Raw genomic sequence first — 27,587 nt, forward strand, 5'->3', positions numbered from 1 at the left:
AACCCATTCGGTTTTTTCAAAAGCTTTTGTCAGAGACCTCATGGGAGGCTATTAAAAAAACAACACAACCTAATCATGGGCTAAATCAGAAATATCCAGGTCAAAGACAGAATCCAGCATGAGAGTAAACTGCTCGAAATTTGGAGAACTCAAGAAGAGTAAAAATAGATTTTTTTTTGCTGCCAATCTGAGTGGGAAATCTATGGACAGAAATACCCAAACAAGCCACAGCGTCTACTGCCACTTTGGCTTCTGCCTTCATTAAAGAGATTGATGTAATGAAATATGCAAGGCAATTAAAAGCATGAACAAATGAGAAAAACAGATACTAAGTAAGATGAGTGCTTATATTAGTTATGTATTTTCACGGCCACTGAGCCTCAAGAAATACACCCCAAGGTGAGCACTATCAGAGAAAAAGAGCTGTTGGGACAATCTCAGAGCTGTCACTGGTTATCTGAGAGAGCTGATGGGAGGGGGTGTCCAGAACACTGGAAAAGTGCAATTATTGAGACTATTTTTTAAAAAGGAGGAAAGAGGATGGATTTGTCAGCTTAACTTCAATTCCTGGAAAAATCCAGGAGCAAATAATCAAGCAAACAATTTGTAAGCCCCTAGGAGATAACAAAAAGATGAGTGACAGCCAACATGGATTTGTAAGTGTGGTGTGTTGACCTTGACTGGATGCAGGTGCCCACCAAACTTCCCTGTCACCCCCTCCTCAGCAGGATGCAAGGGAGGAGGAGGAATAAGGTGGAAAAAAACCCCTCCCAGGTCAAGATAAGGGTAGTTTAATAAAGCAAAATCAAAGGCTGTGCATGGAAGCAAAGGAAACCAAAAGATTTATTCTCCAAACCCCCTGAGCCCAGCCATTTCCTGGGAAGCCCATCTGGGAGACAAATATTGTAATAATGAATTCCCACCTCCTCCGTTGTTGGGATTGTTAGCTTGTCAGAGTGACCCTGAGAAGAGTTAGAAAATCTCTTTTCCCAGCCTGGAGCTTGAAGGAGGAGTCAGTGCTGTTCATTTCTTGGTCTCAAGGTTGTTTATTGTATCTTATCTATAAAATTCTTTCTCCTGTCTGGCTGAGGTCCACTCAGCAAGACAGTCAGAAGCATTCTGCCTGCCCCCAGGGCGGTGTTATCTCTTTATACTAAAAACTACAATGTTTACAATAACTTCCAAATACCTATCACCTGTGTTAGACAGTGAGCTTCTATTCTAAACCAATCTGTAAGTGCCAACATCACCCAGAAGATGGAGGCCAAGAAGAAGAAGGAGAAAGGCTGGACATGTCCAGATTCCTCTGTTTTGTCCCCCTGAACCTCCATTCTAAAAACCCCAAAATCTTTTTCACCTTGTGATAAATTCACTATCATTCTACTTAATTTGTCATGGCTTGCAGATCCATATAAGGTTGGTAACTTGCACCACAGGTCATAATCAAAACCACAGGAGCATCTTGGGCTCTGTGTCAGGGTCTCTGAGACCCCTGGCAGAGGTCTGGGCTGCGAGGTGAGAGGCAGAGGGATGTCCTGGGTCCTCACATTCTGTCTGTCTGAGATTTTACTGATGAGCAGACACCACATGGAATGTCCCTTGGGACAGTTTGGGTCAGGCTGTGTCCCCTCACAGCACCTTGTCCATCCCCAGGCTGCAGGTGAAGGTGAAGGGGGAATGTTAGAGCTCTGCCCAGCAGTTCCCAAACACTGGAACATTATCAGAGCCTTGCAGGGCACCAGAGCACTGTGAGGGCAGCTGGGGGGAGATGGACTCCAGCCCCAACACAGTCAGAAAGAAATCCTTGCAAACAACTCCCTCCTTTGAGAGGGTACCAGGTCTGTAGATAGGGCAGAAGCAGTAGATGCTGTATGTCTCCACTTCAGTGAGGGGTCTGACAATGTTTCACCTGACACCATCATAATAAGAAACAAATTACTGGCTGGAATAAACTACTATAAAATGGAGAAGGAAACGGTTGGAAATTTGTACTCAAGCCTTATGGAAGAAAATAAAGGGTGTTTATTAGGAGAGAATATGCCAAGTCACTGAAAAAAAGCCCCACGACTTGGGAGGGTGAGAATTCCAAATGAGTTCAACAATTTGCACATTCAGTTTGAAGCACCTAAGATGACTTCAGGGAACAACTGGCTAATCAGCAGCTCTGCAGAAAAAGAGCAGTGATGGAGAATAATACAAGAGAGGATCTCTGAAATTAATACTATCAGCAAAGTGACACTTTTGCAGAAAAGCCAAATACTATTAGGGCATGTACAAGCAAAAATAATCTCTGTAAGATACATGACATAATCTTTCTGCTCTATTTGGCATGAATGAGGTCGTAGCTGAAGCGTGGTGTTCCCTCTGCAGTTTGCATTTCAAGAAATATTTGCATCAGGTAAAGGAAGAGTAGAGTGATTAGGAGTGTAGAAACTTGACCTATTAGAAATCAAAGAGTTAAGATTGCTCCCTCAAGAGAAAAGACCAAGTAGAGACAAGATTAGTAGTCTTCAAATACATAAAAAGTGGCTGAAGAGGGGACAAGATTGAATTGTTGCAGGTATCCATTTTCTGTGTGACGAGAAATAATGTGCCCTAAATTGCAGAAAGGGAGACATTGGAAGAACTCTTTAGTGGTAAAAACGATTAAGGACTTAAACAGGTTGCCGGAGAAAATTCTGAATCTCCTCCAGCAAAGACCTTAAGAGCAATTCAGATAAACATATGATGAGTTCAGAGAGAGTTAATCCTGCCTGGGGTGAAAGAATGAACCCTAGATTTTCCTTCCATACATTTTTTCCATATTTCTCCAATACATTAACACAATAGAGCACAAAGGTTCACCATTCAGAGTCATAACTGAATGCATTTGCTAATGATGTGCACAATGGATAAGCAGGACATTGGCAGATGACAGAAATGTTTTCTGCAGTTAAAGATTATTTGGAGAAATTTCTGCCAGCACTATGTGAGAAAAATGATAGCAAGGATATCTTGAAATACTCATTCACAGTGCTGGCTAGGCTAGCTAGCAAACGAGGAGACCTTGACAAATTAGAGAGATGAGAAATCCCCAACCACATGAAGTTTAATAAGGATGTGATTCTTGGGGTGCTCTGCACAGGGTCAGCAGTTGGACTTGACCATCCTGATGAGCTCCTTCCAACTCAATATATTCTAAGATTTTCTGATTGTAAGTTTTAGGTCACTGTGCACAAGACACAAGAATGGCTTCTTCAGCCTTGCCCAGTGGTGAAACTGAGCATGAAAGAAAGGAGTCCACATTAACACTTTAAAATGCTTTTAGGTAAAGTCAAAGGATTTTATTGGGTTTTAACTTGCATTATTATATGAATTTGGGTCATGCTTTAGCAGAAGTATGGAGGCCTAAATTTGTATTGTTTCCTTACTACAGAGGAATTGAATGACCAGACTGGTTGGAGGTGAGTGGGGAATATTAAAAAGCTTTCAAAAATAATGATATTTCATTATTACATCTGAGTGTATTTCATCTTACAGTTCAAGATCACGTAAGCACAGAACACCATTTGTGCCAGTCAAAGCAATAAGGGAAATTAAACCCCAGAATATCTTTAATTGGAATTTTTTTAGGTTATCTGCCATTTAGAGAAGTTTGGCTTGGAGACAGGACTGTGTACGTCAGAAGGGCAATACAGCGGCACTCACAAATAGGCATTAGGTTTTAAAGTCCATAAGACTGCTTCAGATCTCTGTAGAATAGAGGTTTGTATTCTGTTAAAGGGTTTTCATCTCCTCAGTACCATTATTAGCCAGCAGAGTCTACACTGGGCCATTCCTCCCTTGCAGACACGTGATCTGCTCCACTTTGCTCTTTTTAAATTAGCCTTTTTCTCTTTTGGAGAAAAAGGTTTTTTAACAGCAGCACATTCTCCTGCTCAGGGAAATGCACAGATTCACAGAATCACAGAATGGTTTGGTTTGGAAGGGACCTTGAACATCACCCAGTTCCAAAACCCCTGCAAATTCATGGGCAGGGACACCTTCTACTGGATCAGTTTGCTCCAAGCCCTGGCCTTGAACACTCCCAGGGATGGGACAGACACAGCTTCTCTGGATAACCTGTGCCTCCCCACCCTCACAAGAAAGAATTCCCTCCTAACACCTAAATTACACCTCTCCTCTTTCGGTCTAAGCCCTTTCCCCTCACTCTGTGCCCATGTACAAAGCTGCTGCAGTGGGGTCTCCATGGAGAGTTTCCTTCTCCAGGGTGAACAGTCCCACCTCTGCCGTCCTGTCTTTATAGGAGAGGTGTTCCATCCTTATGATCATCTTTGCGGCCTTCTCTGGTCTCATTCCAGCAGGTCCATGCCCTTCCTATGCTGTAAGTCTGAGAGCTGCATGCAGCCCTGCAGGTGGGGTCCGACGGGAGCAGAGCAGAGGGGGAGAATTCCCTGCTGGTCACATTTTCTTTGATGCAGCCCAGGAAATGAGTTTACAAATGAACCCATGCAGCATCAGATGTGAGTTTTCTGTGTCTTCTAAAACAGCCAAGGTGGTACCTGCAGGACAAGCCAAAAAGACACTTTCATGCATCAAGACTCCAGTGATTCCTTATAAGAGATGTTGTCTTCCAAGTCATCAGAGAAGAAAGCCATTCTCCTACAGTCACAAAATATAACACAGCATGGCTGGGTGTTGTTGAATTTGTAAGATGAAGAAGCCTCTTCCCCCCTGCCAAGAGTGTCAAGGAGAGAAACCTCACTGTTTGTGTTTCCTATCTAAATGTATTTGTCTCATATCTCAATAAAATGATTATTGTATTTCTCCCACCTGCAGTCACCCTCACAAAGGGGATAATTGTGCCTCAGAGTCTCTAAACTGTGTGGATGTTCTTTGGGATATAAACTACTGCACAGAAAATTCAAATATCATCTTCTTTCAAGGTTTAAGTTTTATCATAAAAGAAAGACAATTGCTTGCAGAACTTTTAGATGAGGAAAAGTTATTAGCAGAGTTTAAAGGTGTTACTTGTTGGAATATAGCAGTGCAGACTTGACAATTTGAAATTACTGGAAGTGTCACTAAATAAAGTAATGGGGTCAAATCTCATGTGTCTCTAAACTGGTACAGGTCCATGGAGTTTAACAACACTGTGCTAATTACATCAGCAGAGAATTTGCCCTCTAGTTTCTAAGGGCCTGTCACAGACAAAAATGCTTTGCAAAGGCATTTGTTCTCAATTTTATATCCTTGGATGTGCTGGTTTGTGTTTATGCAGCTGCAGAAACTGATGCAGGGATGGATCTGTGCAGCTCCCTGGCTCTGGCATGGCTATCAGCAATCTGTACATTTTCATTTTGAACTCTGGCACCTTGGAATAAGCTGGAGAAGAACTAATAACTCTGCCTGGTGTCTCCAGGTCTAGAGAGATCTGAAAGGCTTTTATTGATAGACAATGAACTCTGTTAGTGACTGAGGAGTGTGGAGAGAGTTGAGGAGCAGAGTCTGCTGCTGGAAAAAAAACCCCATAACTATTGAACTACTTTTACTGAGAAAGGGAAAAAAGCAAGCAAACAAAACAACTCAACGTACTGTGTATTAGGCTTGAATTCACCTTAGGCCCTTTATCTACTTTTTTCATCCTGTTTTCTCTCTGCTTTATTCCCTGCTCAAGCCTATAAGGATTTGACAGCACTGCTGCCCTTTAGCAATACTAGCTCTGCATGGGAGGGCAGCAAAATATTAGCTGGTTTAATGGCATTCCCTGACTCCCTAGCAGAGCAGCATTCATCATCATCACTTAAGAAAACACCTTGTCTCAAGTAGACAAGCTCAAGCAGGTTATTGCATCCACATCCATTACAAGGTTGCAACACCTACACCGAGGTTACCAGGAGTCAACATATGTTTTACTACTACTTCAGAGGAAATTAATGTATTGAACCACAGAGCTAGCTAATTATCCATATCATTGACCCCGACACCTTAATGGAAAGTATTGTTCACCCACTCCACAGCAGCTCACACGGAATTAGCGTCCGATTGAGCACGTTATAATTAAGGTCTAAAAGCACATAAATGGTTAGGAAGAAGAAAAGTGGCCACTTTTGGTCTGCCTTAGCCCTCTCTCCTGTTCCTCCTTCAGGTGCAACTCTAAGCAGGCTTTTAGTTCACATATGTGTGTCCCAACCTCGTGTCAAACAGCGATGTCCAAGGCAGTTTTCTCTTGGCATCCCAGGACCATGGATAGGTTCTGTGTTAATTCAGGCTGGAAGGGACCTCATCCACCCAAGGTGCTGCTCACAGCAGCTTCAGCCCCTCAGGGTTTTCACAGTTTTGGGCAGCAGAAGCAGCAGAGAGCTGTGAGCACAAAACCTCCCAGCTGCCTTGGTCCTGCTGATCAGGATCTCTTCCCTACATAGGACTAGCTCTGCCATGTAGAGTCTGTGTCTCCTTCCATTTAATATTCCTTACTAACAAAGTACCCCAGCACTTTGTCACTATGCTCTTAACACTGATATATTAAGTCCCAAAGTGCAGCTCTAAATGTATAATTATTTGTGGTTTCCCAAACACCATCTATTTTCTAATTTATTTCCCATCATTAATTTTCTTCCTCTTTGCTGACTTATCAGTTGTCTTAAATATTATCCTTTTAAGTCTCCATGGTGTCCAATGAAAAGGAATTAGGCTTCTGAGTGTGCTTCCAGACTTAATCTTGCAATTATCTACTTCATATTGTTCATCACTCTGGCCAGGCACTCTCTTTAGGAGAATTATTTGGCCTGAATAAATATCTTCAAAGTCTGAAGACTCAGATCCAATAAAGTTTATGGAGACTTTCATCTTTATTGATATTGTGAAAGCCTGCAGTGTGATTTAATTTTTTTAATTTTGTGGCATAGCATCTTCCTTGGTCTCGTAAAAAAACTCTTGTGCAAGAGTTAGGAGAACTGTAGAAGCAACCATTTTCAGAATTTTGAGTCTTCTTTTCCTTACTGGACTCAGAAATTGGATTATAGGATATAAAGGTATGGAAAATATTAAGACCACCACACAGAACTGAAAAGTAGAAATATAAGGTTTATAAAGTGAGCTCCAGATCACTCTAGATTTCTCACAAAATAATTTTTGCCTTGACCTGAAGTTTTTAGAGTATTAACTGTGGGAGCATCTAAGTGTTTATGCAGAGTAACTTCAGGCAACTGTCAAACTTTCAGAAGTGCTGACAATTTTGAAATCCTTAAAAATCTAGTTCTTCTGAAATGAGCAAAACAACGCTGTCTCATGACAAAACTTTCATGAAGCAGACAGAAACACAATAATGGCTTCAGAAGCTGAGATCCCCGAGGAAACACACCACCATTTCAAAGCATCAATGCACAGATTTGCTCAGGATACAGCTGACTGCTGAAAGCAAGAGCATCTTTCTAGTCCTCAACATTTAATCAAGTACCAGTATGAAGATTTAGGCACCAAAACCAAGCACTGTCCAAGGAAAAGTAAACTTGTCCTTGACTTAGAAGGTTGACCTAGACAACATCCTCTAGTCCCTTTTCACTCTTTACACTATAAATCATGAAGAAGATAAACATTTTTAGGACATATTCTTACATATTTAATTTCCAGGTTTATTACTGTCAGCTTTAAACTATGAATTTTCTGAAGAAATTAACTAAAAAAGCCTCAATGACAGCAAAGAAACTGTAAAATTAAATTAAACGTCACTCTTCAAAATCCAGAGCAGAAAATACAAAGTTTGTAAGGCAAATACAGTAAATCTATGTACATATTTTAATGGATTAGAAGTATAATGCATGTGGATGACTGTCCTATGCTATGTTTTATTTGCTACACTAAATGCATCATATCTTACAAACCACAGAGAATTGTGCTCCTGTATTAATTACATTTTTAAGTGATTTTCTAATCTTTGAACCATTTTACTGTCTGACTGTTGCAGAGAGTGTATTAGAATTTCACACAGCACTGATATTTGAAAGCATTTAAATAGTAAGCAAAAGCTCTCCATTTTTTGTGTTCTTTCAGCCATTTATTTCTATTAGTATCAAAGTGGCTGTTTTACATTATGCAAACATTCATTGCAAAAGCAAGTTGGATTGTAGGTTAACTCTTAGGGAAGAAATATATGCTGTGATAACATTACCCAGTGTGGATGTGTTACACTTAAGGCATTTACTTCAGTATAAATCATTCTTTATATGAAATAAAAGTGCTTTATTGCTTTATAGCAAGATCCTAAACCACAGTAGATGGATGTCGTAGGATGTAATCTGGGTGCCAGTCAATTGGTGCTCTTTGTAAAGTAAAGGATGAAATTGTAGACAATGATATCCAGAAGAACATAAAAATCTGATGTATACCCACAAAATCAATGACTATTTAGAATGAAGCTTGAAAACTTGGTATAAAACACTATCTTTGCCTCATCGAGCTGGGCCCACATCTTGTCCCATTGAGTGGATTTATGGAGGCAGCACTGCAGTATCTTTAAATGAATGAGAATTCCCCTGCTCCTTCAGGTCTAAGACACACAGTGGAACATTATGACCTGTTGAGATTTCTCTGAGCAGCAGCAAAGGTAATAACAGCTCCACTGCCAGGGATATGGTAAATCAACCCGTCTTTCCTTTTAAGAACATCTTTGCTTGTGAATTGTAGAGCCATTGTATAAATACATGTTTAGCAAAACAAGGAATTAATTTGTTTCCAGAACTTGCCAGGAATTTTCCATACATGTTCTTGCAGTTGAAAGAGAAAAAAAATAGTGAAGTGAAAATGATTTTTTTTTCCTGGAAATGTCATTTTTTCTGAGAAAGGCACTTTTTTTTTCTGCCTTAAAAAAGCCATATACATTTGGACTGAAAGGCATATTTACTGTTCTTCTTTTTTTCCCCCCCCCCCCAAGAATTTCCTCTGTACGTTTCTAACTAATCCTAAAGTAGCAGTTTTCATCAGTAGCTTTCAAATCAGCACAAAGGAGAAAAATGTCATTGTTCCTCCTGAACCCAGAGCACAGCAAGGGGGGAGGAAGGAGATGCTCAGTGGTTTGCATTAATCTCCCAGCGAGCCAGTGCAGCAAAACCCACCTCCCAAACCCTGAGACTGTTCCCTACTCACTTCTGCACAACCAGCCAGCACTCCTTGCTTGCCTGCTCCTTTGGCAAGAATCCCACTGAAATCCTCAGCCCAAAGTGCCTCTAAATATGGCAGAATGTGGATTAAACTTTTATATTTGAGCAGTTCATCTGCTGAAGGAGGAACTCGAGTTCTCAGCTAGAAAAAGTTCTTCCCTTCCTTCTCAGTTCATCAGTTTCTGAGAACTGGGAGCCAAACAATGTGAATTTTTGTGCCTTGAATGTTTATTGTTTTACTTTGTAGCTCAGCAAAGAAGAAGAGAGCAGGTGTGGAAGGCAGGGAAGAACAGTGGGACTCCTTCAAGACAGGAAAAAATACTCTCAGGCATGGGGAGAAAAAGAAAGAATAAGCTGCTCTGTGCTACCAGTGCCTACAGTGGAGGAGATGAACTACATTACCAACAGCAGTTCTGCCTTTTGCTCCATGCACCTCATTTTTTGCATAATAAGAGAAAATTATACTTTGTCATGCTGTATTAAAGATAATTATCTCCTTCAATCCTTGTGGTTTTCTGTGGTTTTCTATGGTTTTGTAGTCAACCCAGTTACACTCCATGATATTTGCACAGCAACTGGTTGTTACTGCCTCAGAAGAGAAATTCTTTGCTTCTTCCTGAAGAAATCTTTATCAATCCAGATGTTAATCTTAACTATTAGTAATTCTGTGAGTTAGCAGCAGCATGTCTGTAAGGACAAAAGGAAGAAAATATCCATGGAAGTTGCACCAATTTCCACAGAGCAGTGAGTGTAGAAAGTTTAGCTCTAGTGGGGCTGGAATTCTCTATGGTAGCTGCTCTTCTAACAGAGGACCCTTTATAGGAAAACCAGTCACTGAAGGAGACATCCAGGGGATCAAATTTTGGAAGTCCTGTAGGTCTGTACATTCCCAAAGCCTGGAAATCTGATGATGTCCTTGAGAGTATCACACAGAGTTCATGTTCACTGATGCAGTTGAATGAATGGCTGGCAGAAAAATGAGAGTCACAACTGTGAAAATGGTCCAAAGAGAAGAAAACCAGACCAAGGAAAGAGATTCTGTGAATGAGAGCAAGAGATAACTCCACATCACTGAATACAGTGTGCCTTCCAGGGAATGTCTTGGAAAAGCCTACCCTAGGCTTCCAGTACTGGATACCTGAGACATCCCAGTGCTTTAAAGGACTTGCAGATTGTGAAATGTTGGGAATTTCTTATCCTTGGAGATGTTCAAGGCCATCTTGGATGGAGCAACCTGGCCTAATGGAAGGTTGAAAGCAGCTGGTGTTTAAGATCCCTTTAAACCCAAATAATTCTATGATTTTATGAAATGTAAAACCTTGTGAGAAATAGCTACTCATTTTTCATAGTTTAGGAAGGTTTATTAAACCTTATCAAAAATTCAACAGAAGACTGAATAGAGAAAACATGTTACAGCTCTGGGAGCAAAAGATTTTCCCTGCCATGTGCTCAGCCCCCTCACAATGGAGGTTTTCCCTTTTTAACCCTTTAACCCCTCTCAAAGTTCTGTCCATCAACCCCTTCTTTGTTGTCCAGGGGTGGAGATCTCTTCCTCAAACCCTGACTGGAGTCAGGTGTTCCATAGTGACAAGCCTGGTGACACTTGGTAACCATGTGAGGGGGTAAAACATAACTATAAATCTATAAAACTTTTCTTAACCTGTATACATGATATTTGTCTGTTAATTGTGAGAGTCAATCATTGCATTACTCATCTATCACAAGCTCATGGTCCAGAATTTTTAGCACACAAAGGTTTGGCTTTGCCTACAGGCCAGCACTGGGCTCAGGGCTTGTCTCAAGGCTTTTCTCCTCAGACTTGCAGGGGTGCAGTCACACATGAGGGCAGGATGCTTGGGTCCCTCTTGTGCATTTTTACCTGATGGTAACACCTGAAAACATTTGGAATAACTTCACCGTGTCAGAGCACTACAAAAGACAGTAGGATTCTCAAGTCACCTATCATTTTAATAGACAAAAGAATGAGAGAATGTAAATATTGTCATTCATGCTGAGCAAACAGAGAGCTGGTATCACTCAGAGAGGTCAGGCAGATTAAGGAAGGAAACCCAGATCTCGTGACTCCCAAGCCAGTGTCTGAACCACGCAACCACACTCGACAGAGCTGCTCTCTCTGGGTTTTTATCAGCACATATTGCTTCCAGCAGTTATTCTGCCTGCTTTCCACATCCCTATTAAATTATTCTATAGATGATGTAAAAGGTCAGGGGAAAAAAAAAAAATGCAAAAGTGTTGAGAAAAATGCCACCCCCTTTTCTGAAGGCTTATTGTAAAATAAATAAATAAAGTAGTATTAAAGGAGGAAAAATTACCAAGGGAGTAATAAAAAGTTAGCTTTAGGCCAGAGAAATGCTGCTTTTCATTTCTATATAGTACATGAGAATATTTTGTGGACTAACAGTGCATGAATAATGTTTTATTAAAATGTATATCTTTACAGCTTTATTTTATCAGGTCCTTCAAGGCCTGGCATAAAAAAGGTTTAACAAGTTTGACACATGCTGATTTAGCATTTACACCACAAACTGAATCTGCTTTGTGAGGGAAAATAGGCCAGCTTTCAAAATACAAACACTGTGAAGTATTCAAAGTGAAACAAAACAAAAGTGAGAAGTGGGAAGAAGGAAAAAAAGGAGAAAAATGCAAACCATGATCATTCCAAACCTGCTGTGCAAAGGTTTTAGACTAACTTTGAAAATAGATCTCATTAAGTGTTGGAGCACTGATGATTCCAGCATCTGCTTCCTAATGGAATATGAAAATCTGGTTTGTAGGACTCAACTAAAAGTAGTCAGTGAGGGTTTGTTCTCTTTTATTCTTTCAAATGAGCCCAAGATCTGGCCCTTCCTCAGCCACCTTAACACTTTCAGCTACCAAACACTAAAAGAAAACCTTTTTAAGAATGTAAAAGAGTTTAAAAATTTCAAATTAATGTCACATATTCAGTTGCAGAAGGAAGTATTTTAGAAATCTCCTTGTTCAGCCTCTGTTTCCAACCCAGAAGAAAGTGCTGCAAGTCCCATTACTTAAGAGGAAATATGCTTTTTCTATGCTAGGGTAAACTGTGACCCAGATTTCTGTGATATTGAAGTTAGTCGACCCTCAGCTAAACTCTTATCTAACCTGTCTTGACTTGTAAAATGTTTTTAAGCACAATTTTCTTTTTTTTTTTTTTTGCACAAAGCCTGGATAGCTGGCATATTTTACAACTTTGCATTTCCATTATTAAAATTGCCAGATGGAGACCAGTTAAAATGATATTTATTTCTGTTCCTTTGATATTTTTTGCACTTCTGCTTCTCAAGTCACCAGATGGGGGTTAGGTAAATCCTCTGAGCTACTTGTTTATAAATGGACTGTAGAGACAAGAGTATAAATCTATATGCTAAGCTTGTTGGAACTGCTACAGCACTGAAACAGGCAAAGGATGGATAACACATCCTTTTTGTTAACAGGACACCATCTTTATAGACCTAATCAATAAACTAATTAGGGTTTGAGGTGTATCCTTGTCCAGCTTCACAGGGAGGCTTTTATGCTAAATCTACATTTCCTATATTTCTGCCAAATTAGAGACAACAGAAATTTGCCTCTGTCATGGTATATACCTGAACTTTTATTTCTTGACATATTGAACAGCAGAGTCCCACTAGTGGTTACATCAGAACTTAACATGTCTGTTAGAAGGAAAGAAAATTTATATGAAGCCATTAATATTTTCTCTGAGAAATACATTCCTATGACATTCATTTAATCTAAATATTATTTCTGATGTTTTTTCTGACCCCTTCATTCTCTTTGTTTTAAAACCCCAAAACTTTCTAGTACCTTAAAACCCTTTTAGTGCTGATCATTACAGAGGTAACTAAAATATTTTTTTTTATTTCTATAGCAATTTTCCCACCATTAATTTTTTAGGTTAAGAGATTCCAAATCTACTTGGAAGGGTATAGGTGGACACAGCCACTTTCTGCAGCAATCCATAAGAGGGAAACAGTGATGGTTGCCACATTCCAGTGCAATTTACAAAATTATACAGATATAATTCATAAAGCCTGAATGTCAAAAATTAAAACTAACAGACCTGGTTTCATCAAGTACACATCATGGTTTTGATGAAACCAACAGTCCTTTTCTTACATGTAAAGCTTGATATAACAGAATACAGGAATTGTATATCAGAAATTCTACAATTTATTAAGCTGCGTGGAAAGGTCCTTTGTCATTTTAGAAAGAGTAATTTATCGTTTTAGCCAACAGTTTTTATCTTAGCTGCTGCCTAGTTTATTCAACTAGAATAAATCTTTCCTTAATAGTCTTCACAGGTAATAAATATTGGGGTGTGGGAGAGAATATATTTCATGTGGGAACAGGTATGGCCAAATATTTGGTAACATTTACAGAAATTTTAAGCCATTTTTCCTCTTTTTAGCCTGTATTTAGTATGAGATAGGTTCCTATCCTCAATATCCTATTCCTCAATAAATAGCATAGCTCTATACAACAATTGCCAGTTTCTTTCCATTGTATGTTTTACTGCAGCGTAATTCAGAACCAAAATCATTTTAGGAAAAAGAATAGTTAGATTGGGTAATGGGGCTAATGGAAGTGATAATTGAGGAAGCTATGAAAGTTGGAAATTTTGTAGTCTAATAATAAAAGAACAAATGTTAATGTTGACTGCTTCACACTAATCTGCACAGAGGTCGATTTGTGTAGCAATAGAAATCTGATCAACAAGGAAGTTGTCTTGGGATTTTCATACAAATTGTCAAGCTCTGCACATCTACTTTTTCTGGTGACATGTTAGCCTGCTTTTTTAGTTGCCTTTCCTATGAATTTCTATTTCAAATTTAACTTCTAAACCCTTTGTGCATATATATAGTGCTGCGACAACAGTAGGACACTACGAACCCTTACAGCACTTTCCAATCTATGCTGTGTGCTCTGTGGCAAATTTCCCTTGATTTCAATGGCAATGGCTCTGAAACTCTATCACAGGTTTAATTTAACATCACTCTTCTCGTAATATTTGTTCTTCTTTGGTTTGACCTCCTTCTCCGTTTGGAGGGCGATAATAAGGGTTAATTGCAAGTGCTGGTTGGTGTAAATCAGCTGATGGCTGCTGGTGAGTGAGCTGGGCAAGGGCTGCAGAGCAAAGTTGTTTTGCTTTGTTTCCAGCTCGGCTTCGCGGGCGGCCCCATCCTCTCTGCAGGCTCTGCTCCCACTGAGCTGTCCAGATGGTCTGGCTCCGGCTGCCTTTCCTTTCATGTAAGGTGGGGAAGTGCTGGGGAAAGTTTGTGTCTGCCTGAAATGACTCATCCCCCAGATCCCCCCGGCCTCAGCTGCTGCACAATCCTCAAAAGATCCCAACATGTGCCTTACACTTGGTTTTTTTTCCCTTTTTTATTTCTGCCTATTTTTTAATAATCTCATGGCCACATCTTGCTCCTTGAGCCCTGGAAGGATGCAGGGGAGCAGATGTTGCCCCCCCTGTTATCTCAGTAATGTGGCAAGCTGGAGAGTGACAGGCAGGACATGTCAGGATGGCTCTGGCAGGCTGCAGTCACAGCACAGCAGAGGTTTCAGGGATTGAGGAATGTTGGGAAAAGGCCTGATTTACAGGTCTGTGAAAGATGTAACCTGGCTGAGATGTGTTGGAGCTCAGTCTGCCCCCATTCCCCACTGAGAGACTGATCCTCAGCTAGTAAACCATACACACAGTGCTCATATTTCAGTCAAATCATAGCTGGAACAGCCAAGAGGATTTTAAAGGATAGGTGAAGGTCCAGGCAATCTAAACTCAAAATTTTACCTGCTCATCAACAAAATATATTATTTCTTACATGAGGTAACTCCTTTCTGTACCATGAATTAAAATCAAGGAAACTGGAAATTTATATTTTAAAAATCTGATACGGTTATCTTGTTGAAAGACTGCTGATTAGAATAATTTGGTATCTGTATTCATAAACAGTTGAAAATGGCTGGAGTGGGAAAAAAATAAAAGGAGCAGAGAGGATTTTTGGATCATAGGATTACTGGGGTTGGAAAGGACTTCAGAAGGTCTCTAGTCAAAGCTGGGATAGCCATGAGGTCACACCAGGTTGCTCAAAAAGAGAAATCTGAAAAATGGGTCTCTGCAAAACATAAAATATACTTGCCATAAAAGGGTACTTCAAATGGAGATAATTTGTGGAATTACTGAATGAGCGGAATAGGAAGTGCCCAGAGGCTGGTGCTGTGAAGATCTGTGCAGGTCAATAAGGTCCATGGATGGCAGGAGAAGCACTAAGCCCACAGCCTGCATCTGCACTGGCAGGACTGAGAGTGCACAGCCCTCAGGGATGTGAGGTGGTGGCACAAAGGTGTCTCCCCCATGCTGATTTGAGCCAAAACTAGCACACTCCACTCAACTATTTCAAGCAGGAGACACAAATCAAACCCCAGGATGTGTTATTCCAGTCAGTAACACATGGAGGAGAATCCAGGAGTGATGGGAGGTGACCACATCCCCAGAAGTGTTCCAGGGAGGTGAGATTAGAGACTGAGAAATCTGCTGAAAGATATCCCTGTCCAGGGTGGCAGGGTCGGTATGTGATGATCTTTAAGGTCCCTTCCAACCCAGCTCCTTCTGTGATTCCATTATTTCACTTTCTGAGTCAAGGCTACTGTATCCATGCACTTGGTAGCAAATAATAGATGATGATTTGTTTGGGGTTTTTAAGTTTCAAACATAAATGATATTGTGCTCGATGCAAACAAAGTCTCTCCTGGACTTCATTATGTTGGATAAAGATGGATTTGTCCCTGGACTGTGTTGCCTAAGGATGAATGATCATGACAAGATTATATTCAGTGCTGCAAACTGATACATACCTGCTAGTCATTCACATACTGGTGCTTTCAAAGAGATAATTTTCCAAAGGAGAAGAATTCTGAATGAAACTGATTGGAAAATAGGCAGTTCTTCATTCATGGCTTATTAGATTATCATAATTCCACAATGAGGAAAGAGGGATACTCTTGGCTGGAAGCTTATGCTGTCCCAGTACTGTGGACAGAAATTTTAGATAAATAGAGATAGAGCAAGAAAAAATGAGGGGGGAAAAGGAAGAATAGGCAAAAATGAAAATTTATGAAATATATCAGGTTGTAGTAGAGAAGCCAGAGGCAGAGCAGGGGGTGGCTGTCAGGACTACAACCAAGTGGGAAAAGCTGAAGGTGTGCCAGGAGCAAACAGCAGTGCTGTAGCTCAGGGGACTGTGAACATTATTGCCACATACTGGTATTGTTGCTGGTAAGGCAGGAATAGTCTTTGGCTCTGGGATAGCCTATTTACTTCAAAGTGGTTCTTCTATCACTATTTAATTTGGGAATTCCTGCCTTTAGGATCCCTTTTCTTGTATTATTGAAAATGACATGATTTCTAAAAGTCCAATGTATTTTTCATTCACTAGGCTATTTTTTTAATTATATTTGCTGGAGATAGACTCAATTGCAGTTCTGTTCACCTTCAATTTATGTTCCTATTTCTGAAGCCTTTGGCAGACTTTCAGAGAGTGTCCATACACACCGAATTTAGTCCCTCAGCTTTAGATGATAGCTCTCAGTAAATTCACATGCAGTGCTTGCAGAGGGGAGAGCACCTTCCCTTTTCTCTCCTCTGAGCAGACCTACAGAATAAATCCTGATCCAAAACACTTCAGTGATCTTGGTAAAGCTCTCCTTTCTGCCAAACTCGGCGGCTGATGAAGTTGCAGCTACTTCTCCTCCAGTCTTGTGCCAGGTTTTACAGCAGGAAGTAAAGATTCTGTGCTACAATAATGTTCAAGTGCTGCTTTTCCATTCCAGGTGTCTAAAAGCTGTCCTGACACCAAGGTCAGGATGGCTTTCCATGACAATTTTGCTCAGACAAAAGTTTGAAATATCAGTTTAGATGGTTTCACAAAAATTATTTTCACCTCTGATGGTGAGGGAGAGGGGCCAGATGGGAGATGGGGAGTGGACTTTTGTTTCAGGAAGACCTGAAAAATATTCGGTATATACAGATAAGGATAAAAAATGGCACTGTTTCTCCATGCTGGGCTGAACACTGTTAAAACAGTTTCCTTTAAAGTAGTTCCATGCTTCCTCTGTACATGAACTCTTGGTATAGGTCATCCCTATCCAGAGGGAAAGTTTTCAATAGCACATCAGGAGAGATGCAGGTGGGCAATGGGTTTCTCTAGATCCCGGGTGACAGATATTTTAGATTTGTATTTGAAACATAGCAGAATATGAGAAAATATTTGTTCATATCACACAAGGATAATGAAAATTGTATCAAATTCTTAGAAATTTAGATATCTGGAAACATTTCTTGGGAATGGATTGCCTTAAATATGTAGATTGGGTTAATCTGCCCTGAGGAGGAATTTTTATTTGCCCTGCCACGGCCATGGTTGAGGTTATGCCAATTCAAAAAAAAGCAGCTGAGCTGCCCCACATACACACAGACTGCTCAATCTGTCAGCAAAAGGGGAAATATAAGAAAAGATACAAATTTCTGGCCAAAAAATATTTTACTAATAAGAATGTAAAAGAGTAACCCAGGAGTTCCTTTAAAAATCCCATTCCTTTGTGGCATTTCAATGGGAAAATGGCACTCAAGGCTTTGTATTTTACATCCCTTAGCAGTCTAGGGAAGATTGTGGCTGTTCTTGACCAAAAGAGCACAGGTTAACTGGGTTGAACACAAGCCAATTAATATCCCAAACAGGCCTCAACTGGATAATTATAGGCCCAGTATTGTGCCAGCTTGCGATATCCATGGCAATGTGAAGACTAAATTCACAATTGACATCATGAAATGAACATGAATTTTAGATTCAGCATCCATAATCTGAAAAGAAGGCTGCTTACTTCTTAAGGAGATGGTAACTAAAAGAAAAAATAATAAAAAAAGAAGTCTTGGGGGTATTCAAAGCAGCCTGGTTAGTGACTAGACAGTTCTTTCTGCAAGAGGAAAAAGCTAAAAAGCTTTCTCAAACGACTGGGTAAGGAATAATCAGCAACAGCTGGAATTTGTCATTTGCACACAAGCTACAAATTAAAAGAGAAATATAAATTACCTGAAGAATCTACCATGAAATGCAGCACTATCTTCCCCTCCTGGTTTCCTCAGGCAGAGACTGAACTCCTTCCCAGCTGTTGAGCAACAGAGACAATTTGCAGTTCAGTCCTCTCGATTTCTGTCAGATGGGGGAGCAGTGAAATGTAAGATGGGAAGTGAAAGAGGTAGAATTAGATTGGATGTTGGTAGAAAATGTTTCACTATAAAGGGTGATGAGGCCCTGGCACAGGTTTCCCAAAGAAGCTGTGGCTGCCCCATTTCTGGTCCAAGGCCAGGTTGGAGCGGGGTAACCTGTTCTGGAGGAAGGTTTCCTGCCCATGGCACAGGGGTGGGATAAGATGATCTTTACGGTCTCTTCCAACCCAAGGCATTCTATGATTTTATGATCCACTGATCTCTGCTTGCCTGATATAACAGGAACCTGTGAAATGCAGGAAGCTTCCCAAGGACACTCCATGAATTATTAGCAATAAATCCAGCCCAGACTTGAGGGACTCAGCCTGTAATAGGTCCTGCAGCTTCCAGAGAAGTGTGGATTTGCTTAGGTTGAACACTCAAATGAGGAAAGGGTATTTTCCTTGTTTTTCTACAAGCCAAACTTTACGATGTGCAATTTTCAAGACTTCCAGTGTCTAGAGGGTAGTGCAATGTTCTAGAAAGCTGCTTCTATTAATCTCACTCTTTTTGCAGTCTTTATTGGTTGTATTTTGTCAGATGAAGCAATGAATGTTTATGCCCCAGGTTTAGAAAGCAATAAAAATGTTTTATTTTCAACATGGGGACCTGTGCTTCTCTTTATTGGAATCACAGCCTAGGCCCTGTCTGGGAGAAAAATCACCAACGTGCTTGGGCTTGGGTAAATGAGGTCAGCAAGAGAGAGAAGCGTGGCATGAGACTTCGGGTATTTTTGAATGGAAAGAAAGTATTTCCTGTAAACAAATTATGTATGTGACTGTGACCTGTTGTATATAAATAATTTAACCTGGGCTACAATAGCTATTAGAGCTTTGAAAGGTACAAGACTTTTATGAACAGATGTAGGAAGCAATGGAATCATCAACATGGGAATGAATGAATGAATGAATGAATGAATGAATGAATGAATGAATGAATATATGTATGTTTAGGTGATGCTCCTTTTTAAAATGGGTGGTCCTCAGAAAAAAGAAAAAGAATGTGGTACTGCTTTTTCAGAAATTAAAGAAGTTCCTTTAGGTAATAACTGTAAACAGCTGCATTCAATACCTAAGGAAAAAAATCTTTCTCTCCCTTTTTCTGAATTAGGACCTTTAGAGTGAACTTTTTCTATGGATAAACTGTCCTTTAGAACTGAATTTAATGCCAGCCTTCTATTGATGAAGTAATACTGTTATGAAACTCTCTCCAGTACTGTTTTCACAGGGATAACATGTTGGGTTTTTCCTCAGGAGAGCAACAGCTCATTTCAGTGCACTCTGTGGTGCTTTGTTTGGATACACACACACACCTGTACATGGATTTTTGGATGCTTGTGCCTATGCAAGCAGATAAGCACTTCTAAACAAAGGCTCCAGGGGAGTTACATGCCCAGAATCAGGACACTTAATTGGTTTTTGTGTTTATAAAAATCTCCTGCCAGCTGTTACAGCAAAAAGTTGCCTTCCTGTTTTGTCAGCTCTTCCCAACCTTTGTAATGGGAAGGGAAAATGAAACTGTTTTATTTCTAATGTGTACAGCAAATCCTGAATCCTGACCAGCATCAGGGTAAATTCAGGCTAAAAGGGTGCTACTCCATGCCTTTACATGAAATATGTATGGGGTTGCTCTGGCTTCTGAAGCATTTTCTCCTTCCCTACTCACATGTCACCATCTTTAGGTCAATGGCAAAGCACACAAGGGACCTTGTACCTCTTTCTCTGTTTAACAGATATAAGCTCAGTGCATAAAATAGGTGTTTGTGGTTGACACTTCAAAATCATGTGCCTGAATGTACTTTCATAAATATGAATATCAGAAATGGACCATTTATTTCACCACTTTCTTAATTGAATAATTATTCCCTTTTGCTGCTTTTTTCCCCCTTATTTCCCTCTAGGACTTTGGAGCTTTTAAATAATTTTCTTTCTAAGGGGTATGGTATAGATCACTTATTTAAAGCTTCAGGGGTTCCTTACTTTGCTACAGCAACTCTTTAATTTTTGAAGTGGTAGAAGCCATCTGTCTCAACAGATCATGTTCTTTTACACTGAATGACGAACCGGTATTTCAGTTGATTTATACTTAAAACAGTCTTGGAAAGGAGGGAATTTCATAAAGCTGCCAATTTCTGTGTCTTCTATTAAGTTCCTAGTGTTCTGCTCTGTAGATTGCTAGGGTGGTGTCTGTCCCTCCCAGATGGGAAAGTAGGGCACAGATTAAAAAAACCAGTTTTCTCAATGTCAAGAAGACAGAGAGAGGAATTAACTGAACATCTCCACCTAGTCCCTTACCAATAATTATCCTATTCCTTGAATTTCTGTGATGGATAGAAAACCAGAGGTAAATATTTGAAGAGTCTATTAAAAGACATATATGGATGTGGACCACTAATTTTCTTTGTCTCTTTGGAAATGGTTTCCTAAACATTTTACAGTATGCATTCAGCATAAATTAATTACCCTTAGATTTATTCTCCAACGCTGCATGAGATGGCATTGGGGCTGCACAAATGCAGCTGTGGTCCATGTGAAAACACGGCCTTCGCAACAAAGCACTTATTAAGGTCATCACCAAAGTTTTTATTTTCTGGGCTGTGTTATGAAGGCAGCCTGAACAATAACCTTTTCATAAGGCTTCATAAGGACCTTTTGGTGTTCACTGTATGACCTGCCACCAAAAGAATGGAAATTAAAGGACAGACAGTGCCAGCTTAGGCTCCTCAGTCTGCTGTGGCGCCAGAACAGTTAACTGCTGCTTTTCTCCTCTCCACCAAATCTGACCCCTGACTCTGCCAAATGGAATGAAAGCAGCAGATTGGGGTGTGCAAGGAGCTCTTTTTGAACATGTCTGGCAAATACAAGGAGCTTTTCTTCTCTTTCATTCCTTCTGCTGGGTGAGGAAGGGCAAGCCCTGCCTCAGACTACAGAAGTGTTCTCGCCCCGCCAGTGCTGCAGAGCGAAGAAACCTTCCCGCTGGCCAGCAAAGAGAAATTCAGCACAAGGACTTAAATGTTTGGCTCATATGGTGTTTAAAGTGAACTACAAACACCTTAAAAACAATTAGGCTGATGGGGGTTTGGGCATCACTGTCTCTTCAGAGAGGCTGGAAAGCATTTCTCTGATAATGAAGTATGTCGTAATAGTGATTTTCTGCTAGGTGAATAGACACAAAACACATCTTTGTTCATGAGGCTTTTTATTGCAGCAGTTGTCATGAGCAAAACCTGAAAGTACTTGAAAATCCATTAAAAACACAATCAGGAATAAAAAAAAATGCCATCTCTTGAAAGTTTGTCTCTGCAGACTGTAAAAGTGAGAAGTCGATAAGTATGAGACACATTTATGCAATTTAAGATTAATGATTAACTGTTAAAGTGCAGGCTTTGTACAATCAGCAAGGAAACAAAACCCTTCAATCTCTGCAGCTGCTGGATGAAGCCAACTTCTAAGTTACAGAGTGTGATAAGATGTGCTGAATCCCAGCCCAGTTGGCCATTGACCTGCAGTGAAACAGCGATTGCTGTCTCCGGGGTGTTTTGGTTGCAGTTCCCAATTCCCAGAGGGTAATTGTCAGCTGGATTTATGCCTGCTTGTCGCTGCTTTTCCTCTGGTTCTGTACAAGCATCAGTGCATGACTTTGGGAATTTCTTAGACTTGGGACTTAAAATTTCTTGTCTCCCAAATTGTGTATTTCACAAAGAAAGAATGGACTAACTTTAAAAATTCTTAATAATGCTTTAACTTACTTACACCAGTTCTAGGAGTATGATCTTTAATTATCATTTTTTTTCCATCAGAATTATTAAATTCAGCCAGATTTTTTTCACACATCCAGGCCGTGAACAAGTGCTCGTGTTCCCAAGTTAAAGCAGCATCTTGCCAACTTTAAAACATTTGGCTGGTCAGCAGGAAAGAAAAAGCCGCTTGTAAAGCACTGGAATGCATTTTCAATTAGTCACTCCATTGCTTAAAAGGCGAGGCATCGGGGACTGGGAGGAGAGGCAGGGGGGTGGCAAGGCTGATGGGGAGGGACAGCATGAGGCAGTCTGGAGAAGAGCCTTTATCAGCCCCCAACAGCAGCCCTGAAGTTGGAGGCCACTCTTTAATAGCTGAGCTTTTGTTTAACAGCAGGCTCCCCAGGGAGAGTGAGGCTTTCCTGGTAAAAGACCAAGATTTCTTTCAAATAACTTAAAATTGCTTTGTACGAAACGGCAACAGAGAATATGTATTGGGAAGATGCTAGAAGGTTATTTATTTCTCTATTATTGCCTGATAACCAGGCTGCTGGGCACCCTGACTCTGGCAGACCTTCCTTGGCTCCTAAAATATTTTGAGAGAGATAACAGCCTTGAAAGGAGATTAAATAACGAACCCAAACTGCTTACTATACTTGGTTTATTATCCTGCCCAACACTGTGAAGTTCTCAGTCCAATAGGACTCTGGTAAAGAAAGAGCTGGGGGGCGGGGGGGAATCTCATGACATAAAATCATCTTTCTATTGCTCAGTAGCCATAACTGCTTTTGCTTTTTTAAACACTTTGTCCTGTACTTGACCTTCAAATGTTTGTAGCTAGCTGATCTGGAACTTTTTTGACTCCACAGCTGTCTAAACTAAGGATGATGACATTGCTTAGAGATCCTTTTGTGTGTGTGTGTATACAGGAATGCTGTTTTCAAAAGTATATATATATATTTATTTTAGCATGACTCAAAATCTTGGAGAGCTTCTACTTCTTTATCATATTAACTGAGAACCAGTAAGTTCTCAGTGGGGGAACGTGTCATGGCATGAAAGACACAAATTCCACAATAGGCTGGATTTCAGCAGGTAGAGAAAATTTTTAGGGTTGTTGCCTTCTGGCTAGCAGTAATAAATTTGCTTAAGTAATATTTCACAGATGTGCTGGTGGTTTCCTGGCAAACAAGCTGAAGATCATAAGAAATTTCTTTACTCGAAGCATAAAAATAAAAGATTTGAATACAAAGTCCTCAGCCCTAACAGAAGAAACATTTGGCTAAAAGCTGGGCTGGAGTCTGCTATCTAAGCACAAGAGTTAAAACAGTTTTACAGTGAGTTTCTGTTTCTGTTTTATTTGTTTTCTCCTACTATAGCTACATGCTGTATGAAACACGTGAGGCTGTTTTGGAAAATCATTGCCTGTTGCAAGTTCCTCTGTGCTAAACTTAATCTCGTAGTTTTATTTTTAGAAGGCTCATAGTTGCTGTCCTCAGGGTTGTAGGAAAAGCTGGCAAAATGCCATCAAGGTCCTGCAAAATGGAGACATATCTTTCTTTCCAGACACAAGAATTTGAGATTAAAAAAATAGAAATAACCACAAGAAGTGCAAAAGGGAAAGGAGCAAGTATATTTACTCCTGCAGTATAGTTTTCATGTGGATATGTTGGCAGAAATAATGGAGCATTTTCTGTGGGAAGACAGTGAAAAATGTATCTACGGAAAGTATAAGATGTACTTGTTAGAGATAAAAATCCTTGAAATAGACATAGTTTGTGGAATTTGGGGATGAACAAAGTAAGACACTGAGCAAATTGGTGCAGTGGGGTATAAAGACAGAACATCTGCCCCTTTCCCACCTTGACCTGCAACAGGATGTGACAAGGACACAAACTTGGTTTGTAAACGTCTCAGGGTATTTTGATTTTTGCTCTCTTTGCAAGCTAAGCTTGAAGCCTTTCTTAATTTGAGCCTGGTCATCAATATGTTTACACAGTATGAAATATTAAGTGAGAAGTTTGCATGGGAAAATAGGTGAGTGTAGCTCTAAAACCAGCAAATGTGGCAATAGGGTAGAGAGGAAAGAGAAAAGGCAGTGTGCTGCAACCACTGATGTCCTCCCCAGCCTCAAACAAGGGATTAACATCTGTAACAGTGGGTTCAGTGGTTTACAAACTGTTGGGAGGAATAAAAGAGACATTGGCCAATCTGTTTTTATTTGCTTTCCATGCAAAAGAAAAAAAAAAAAGTTTCTTCCATTCCACAAACAACTGAATTTAATTTTCCATTACAAGCATCTTGCCCACCTCCTGTAGCTAAACAAATATAGGGCCCAGAGTTTTCAGAGCTGGATAGAAGCCTTATCTCTGCAGAACTGCTCAGAGATATGTGTGCATCAGGTGAGAAACACCCTGTGCCCCGCAGGTTTTCAGGGAGAGGTGGAACATTTGTAACCCCCAGATGTCCTACATCTGCACCTGCAACCCCACCATCGGCTGTCCCTGCTGTGTTTTTCCTCACTACACCCCTCTGAGACAAAGCCAAACTGTTGGAAGCATTGCCTAGGGGAGGATGCAAAATTCCAGAGTCTGAACTTGATGAACTGATGAGCAGACAGGGCCCCACGGGCTGAGCTTCACCTGGCCAGGGCAAGAGGAGGCAGGAGATGACTCAGAGCTCCTCCCAAATGAGGGGTCAACGATGCTCTGGCTTTGGAGCAAAGGAGGCATTTTGTATCAGGGTCACTTAAAACTGGTTGTTTCTGTTTGACCGCTATCAGCTGGCTGCTGTCTGGCAGGAAAAATGGTCACATTCTCTTTTTTTTTGGGCGGTGGGAAGCCTCGGTGTCACCTTCTGGCCAAGGCAAGACTGAGCTGCCTTTGTGCAGCCGGCCGGGGGGTTCAGGCTGCCCAGACCCTGCCTCCAGCAGAACAGGGAGCCTGAAATGGTTTGGGCACAGCTCAAGTTTTTATCTCACCAAAGAAGGAGCTATTGGAAGGCTTAAAAGTTTATAAGTTATTATGTCTTATAATACTCCTTATTATGTTTCCACCAGTGCGTCTCATGCTACCAGATCTCCCAAATCTCTTCTCAAATCTCTTTGTGACCATCATATTAGTGCTTCTTTTAACATACAAGGGCTGATCTTAACTTCTTTTTCTTTTTTTTTTCCTTTTTTTTCTTTTTATTCTTTTTTTTCTTTTTATTTCTTTTTTTTTATGTGTGTGTGAGAGAGAGAGAGCTGGTGGCAGAGGGAAACTAGCAGCATATGCCTGTGATATAAATATCAAAGTGGAAGTATCTACCAATTGGGGTAGTTTGGTTCTGACTGAACACTTGATAAGGTACTGTTTTGCTTTTTTCCCCCCAAAGAATTTTAATTCCTCACTGGAATTAAATTTCCAGGAATTTCCAGAAATCCTAATGAATTGGTGGAGCTCAAAGAGAGGTTACAGTCATTTGCAGGAGGAATGGAAAACATTCAGAAGGGGGAAAAATGCAAAAGAAATATTTAAATAGAGGAAAATCAATGTCAAAAATTATTACAGAAACACAAAAGAAGCCAATAAACTCGATTTTCCTAAGTGAATACACACTATCAGCAGTTACAGAACTTTTCAGATCACCATAGTAATCTGGAGGATGCTTTACCATTTATTTTTTATGTAGTAAAAAAAAAATAAATTGATTTAATGGAACTATATAGACACCTTCTCCCCTTTTAAGCATCCAAAGGCTTTGCATGATTAGACTTTTTATTATTCCTCCATAATAGCAGCCTTGCTTTAGATCAGTGCATTTCAAGCACAGCTTCTTGTGTTTAAGTCTATCAATTCTAATAGATTTAAAGAACGGAGGGGGGGGGGGGGACAGAAAGATTATTCTGAATTCTAAAGGTTGTGAACTGCTTTTAATGCGTGTGTCTGTCTCTCCATATGGGGGGTGAGGGACAAGGGGAGGAGGGAAGGGTGGGAGAGGAGTTGCATTAGAAAGTCCCTCCTTTAAAAGTGTCAAACTACAACCTGCACAGAACAGGGAAAGGGAGACCACCACCAACCCTCAGAAAATAATATAAAAACAAACCTCAAAGGTAGAAGAAAATACCCAAAAGGAGAAGACTGCAGCTTGCAGTAATCTGTAAATGATTGCTGGCAAAGACTGGAGGCTTCGAGCTTGAGCTGTGTTTGCTCCAAAAGAAAGCCAAGAAGGACGGTGTTAATAAAGAGAGATTTAACTGAGGGCTGTGCTTGGAATAAAGTGGACTACAAAAAGGTCAAATTTGATCAGTTGGAGCAGATTACAAGGGCTTTAAAAGGTAGTGGTGAAGAAATGAAACTGGGACTGTGAAGCAATATAGCACAAGATTGATTTTGGGGGTGGAGAGAAGCTGGGACAAGTGCTTATCAGCTTGAGAAGGAGGAAGAGCTGTGCTGGGTTTGTTGTCATTCCCACACTGAGTAGAGTACTTGCTGCTTTTGTGGTTAGCCTTCCCTGCCGTGGTTTTTCTTCTTTTTTGTTTTCTTTTTTCGTTTTTAATATACATATTTTATTATTGTTATTCCTACAATGGTGTCTATAATCTCTGACTTGGATCCTCTGAAAAGCTGGAAAGTTTTAAGGTAGGCCTATGTTTTCTTCTGTTTGGTAGAGGCATTTTGGGGTTAGCCCTAAATTAACTGGAACTTGAGTTATAATCGAAATGCGAGCCCTGGGCTTAAGTAAGAAAGGAGTTTGTGGTAATTAGAGCCCTTTTAAGACATAGCAAAACCTTCGAACAGATGTTTAGAGAGACCCGAGAGAGAATTTTTAAATATACTTCTCAGTGTTACAGTGCAGTGAGGAATTCTTTTTTTTTTTTTTTCCCTTATTTCTTTTTAAGGAGACATTGCTCTGTAAATTCCAGCTAATAGTAAAGGCTCACACCAGTTGCAACTGCAGCGTTAACTCTCTGCTTCCCTTGCTGTGCTCTGCGTGGAAATGAATGGGAAACTCCAGAGAAGCAAAAATAAACAGCATGAGAAAGTTGATCAAGAAGTGGAAAACAGTTTTGGGGGGAGGAAGGGGGACTGAAGTGCTTGTTTCTTATTGTTGTTGAAACTTCCACACTTTGCTGCCTCTCTTAAGGCATGTGTTTGGCATTTAAAAGTTGCTACTTTTTTACCTACAGCACTTGGGTTTGTTTTTTTTTTTTTATTTGCATAGTGAAAAATTGGGATTTGAACTGCTGAAAACGGTAAGGGAGAAAAAAAATCCCCATTAATATTTGCTGCAGATATTGAAGATCCACAGTGTTAAATGCCTGTGTTTAAATGCTGTAAGTGCCTGGTTTTGCCTTATTGAGAATGCAGACGTATAAAAGTTCGCAGATGGTTTGCAGAAACTTCTGTAAGACATTGGAAAC

At 40.2% G+C, this 27,587-nt stretch overlaps 1 protein-coding gene across 2 annotated transcripts in view; it reads left to right on the forward strand.

Annotated features, from left to right (window-relative positions):
• CELF2 (CUGBP Elav-like family member 2) overlaps positions 1 to 27,587 on the forward strand; it is a 547,488-nt gene that overhangs the window by 145,725 nt on the left and 374,176 nt on the right. The window contains exon 1 of one of the 2 annotated variants that reach the window (XM_074538723.1): positions 26,208 to 26,805. The exons of the other annotated variant lie outside the window; for it this stretch is intronic. Coding sequence (XP_074394824.1) covers positions 26,753 to 26,805 — 53 coding nt within the window. The 5' untranslated portion in view covers positions 26,208 to 26,752. Of the gene's footprint in view, positions 1 to 26,207; positions 26,806 to 27,587 lie in introns of those variants that run through there. 2 annotated transcript variants of the gene reach the window in all.

The sequence above is a fragment of the Zonotrichia albicollis genome, chromosome 4 (genome assembly GCF_047830755.1).
Source record: "Zonotrichia albicollis isolate bZonAlb1 chromosome 4, bZonAlb1.hap1, whole genome shotgun sequence".
Lineage (NCBI taxonomy): Eukaryota > Metazoa > Chordata > Aves > Passeriformes > Passerellidae > Zonotrichia > Zonotrichia albicollis.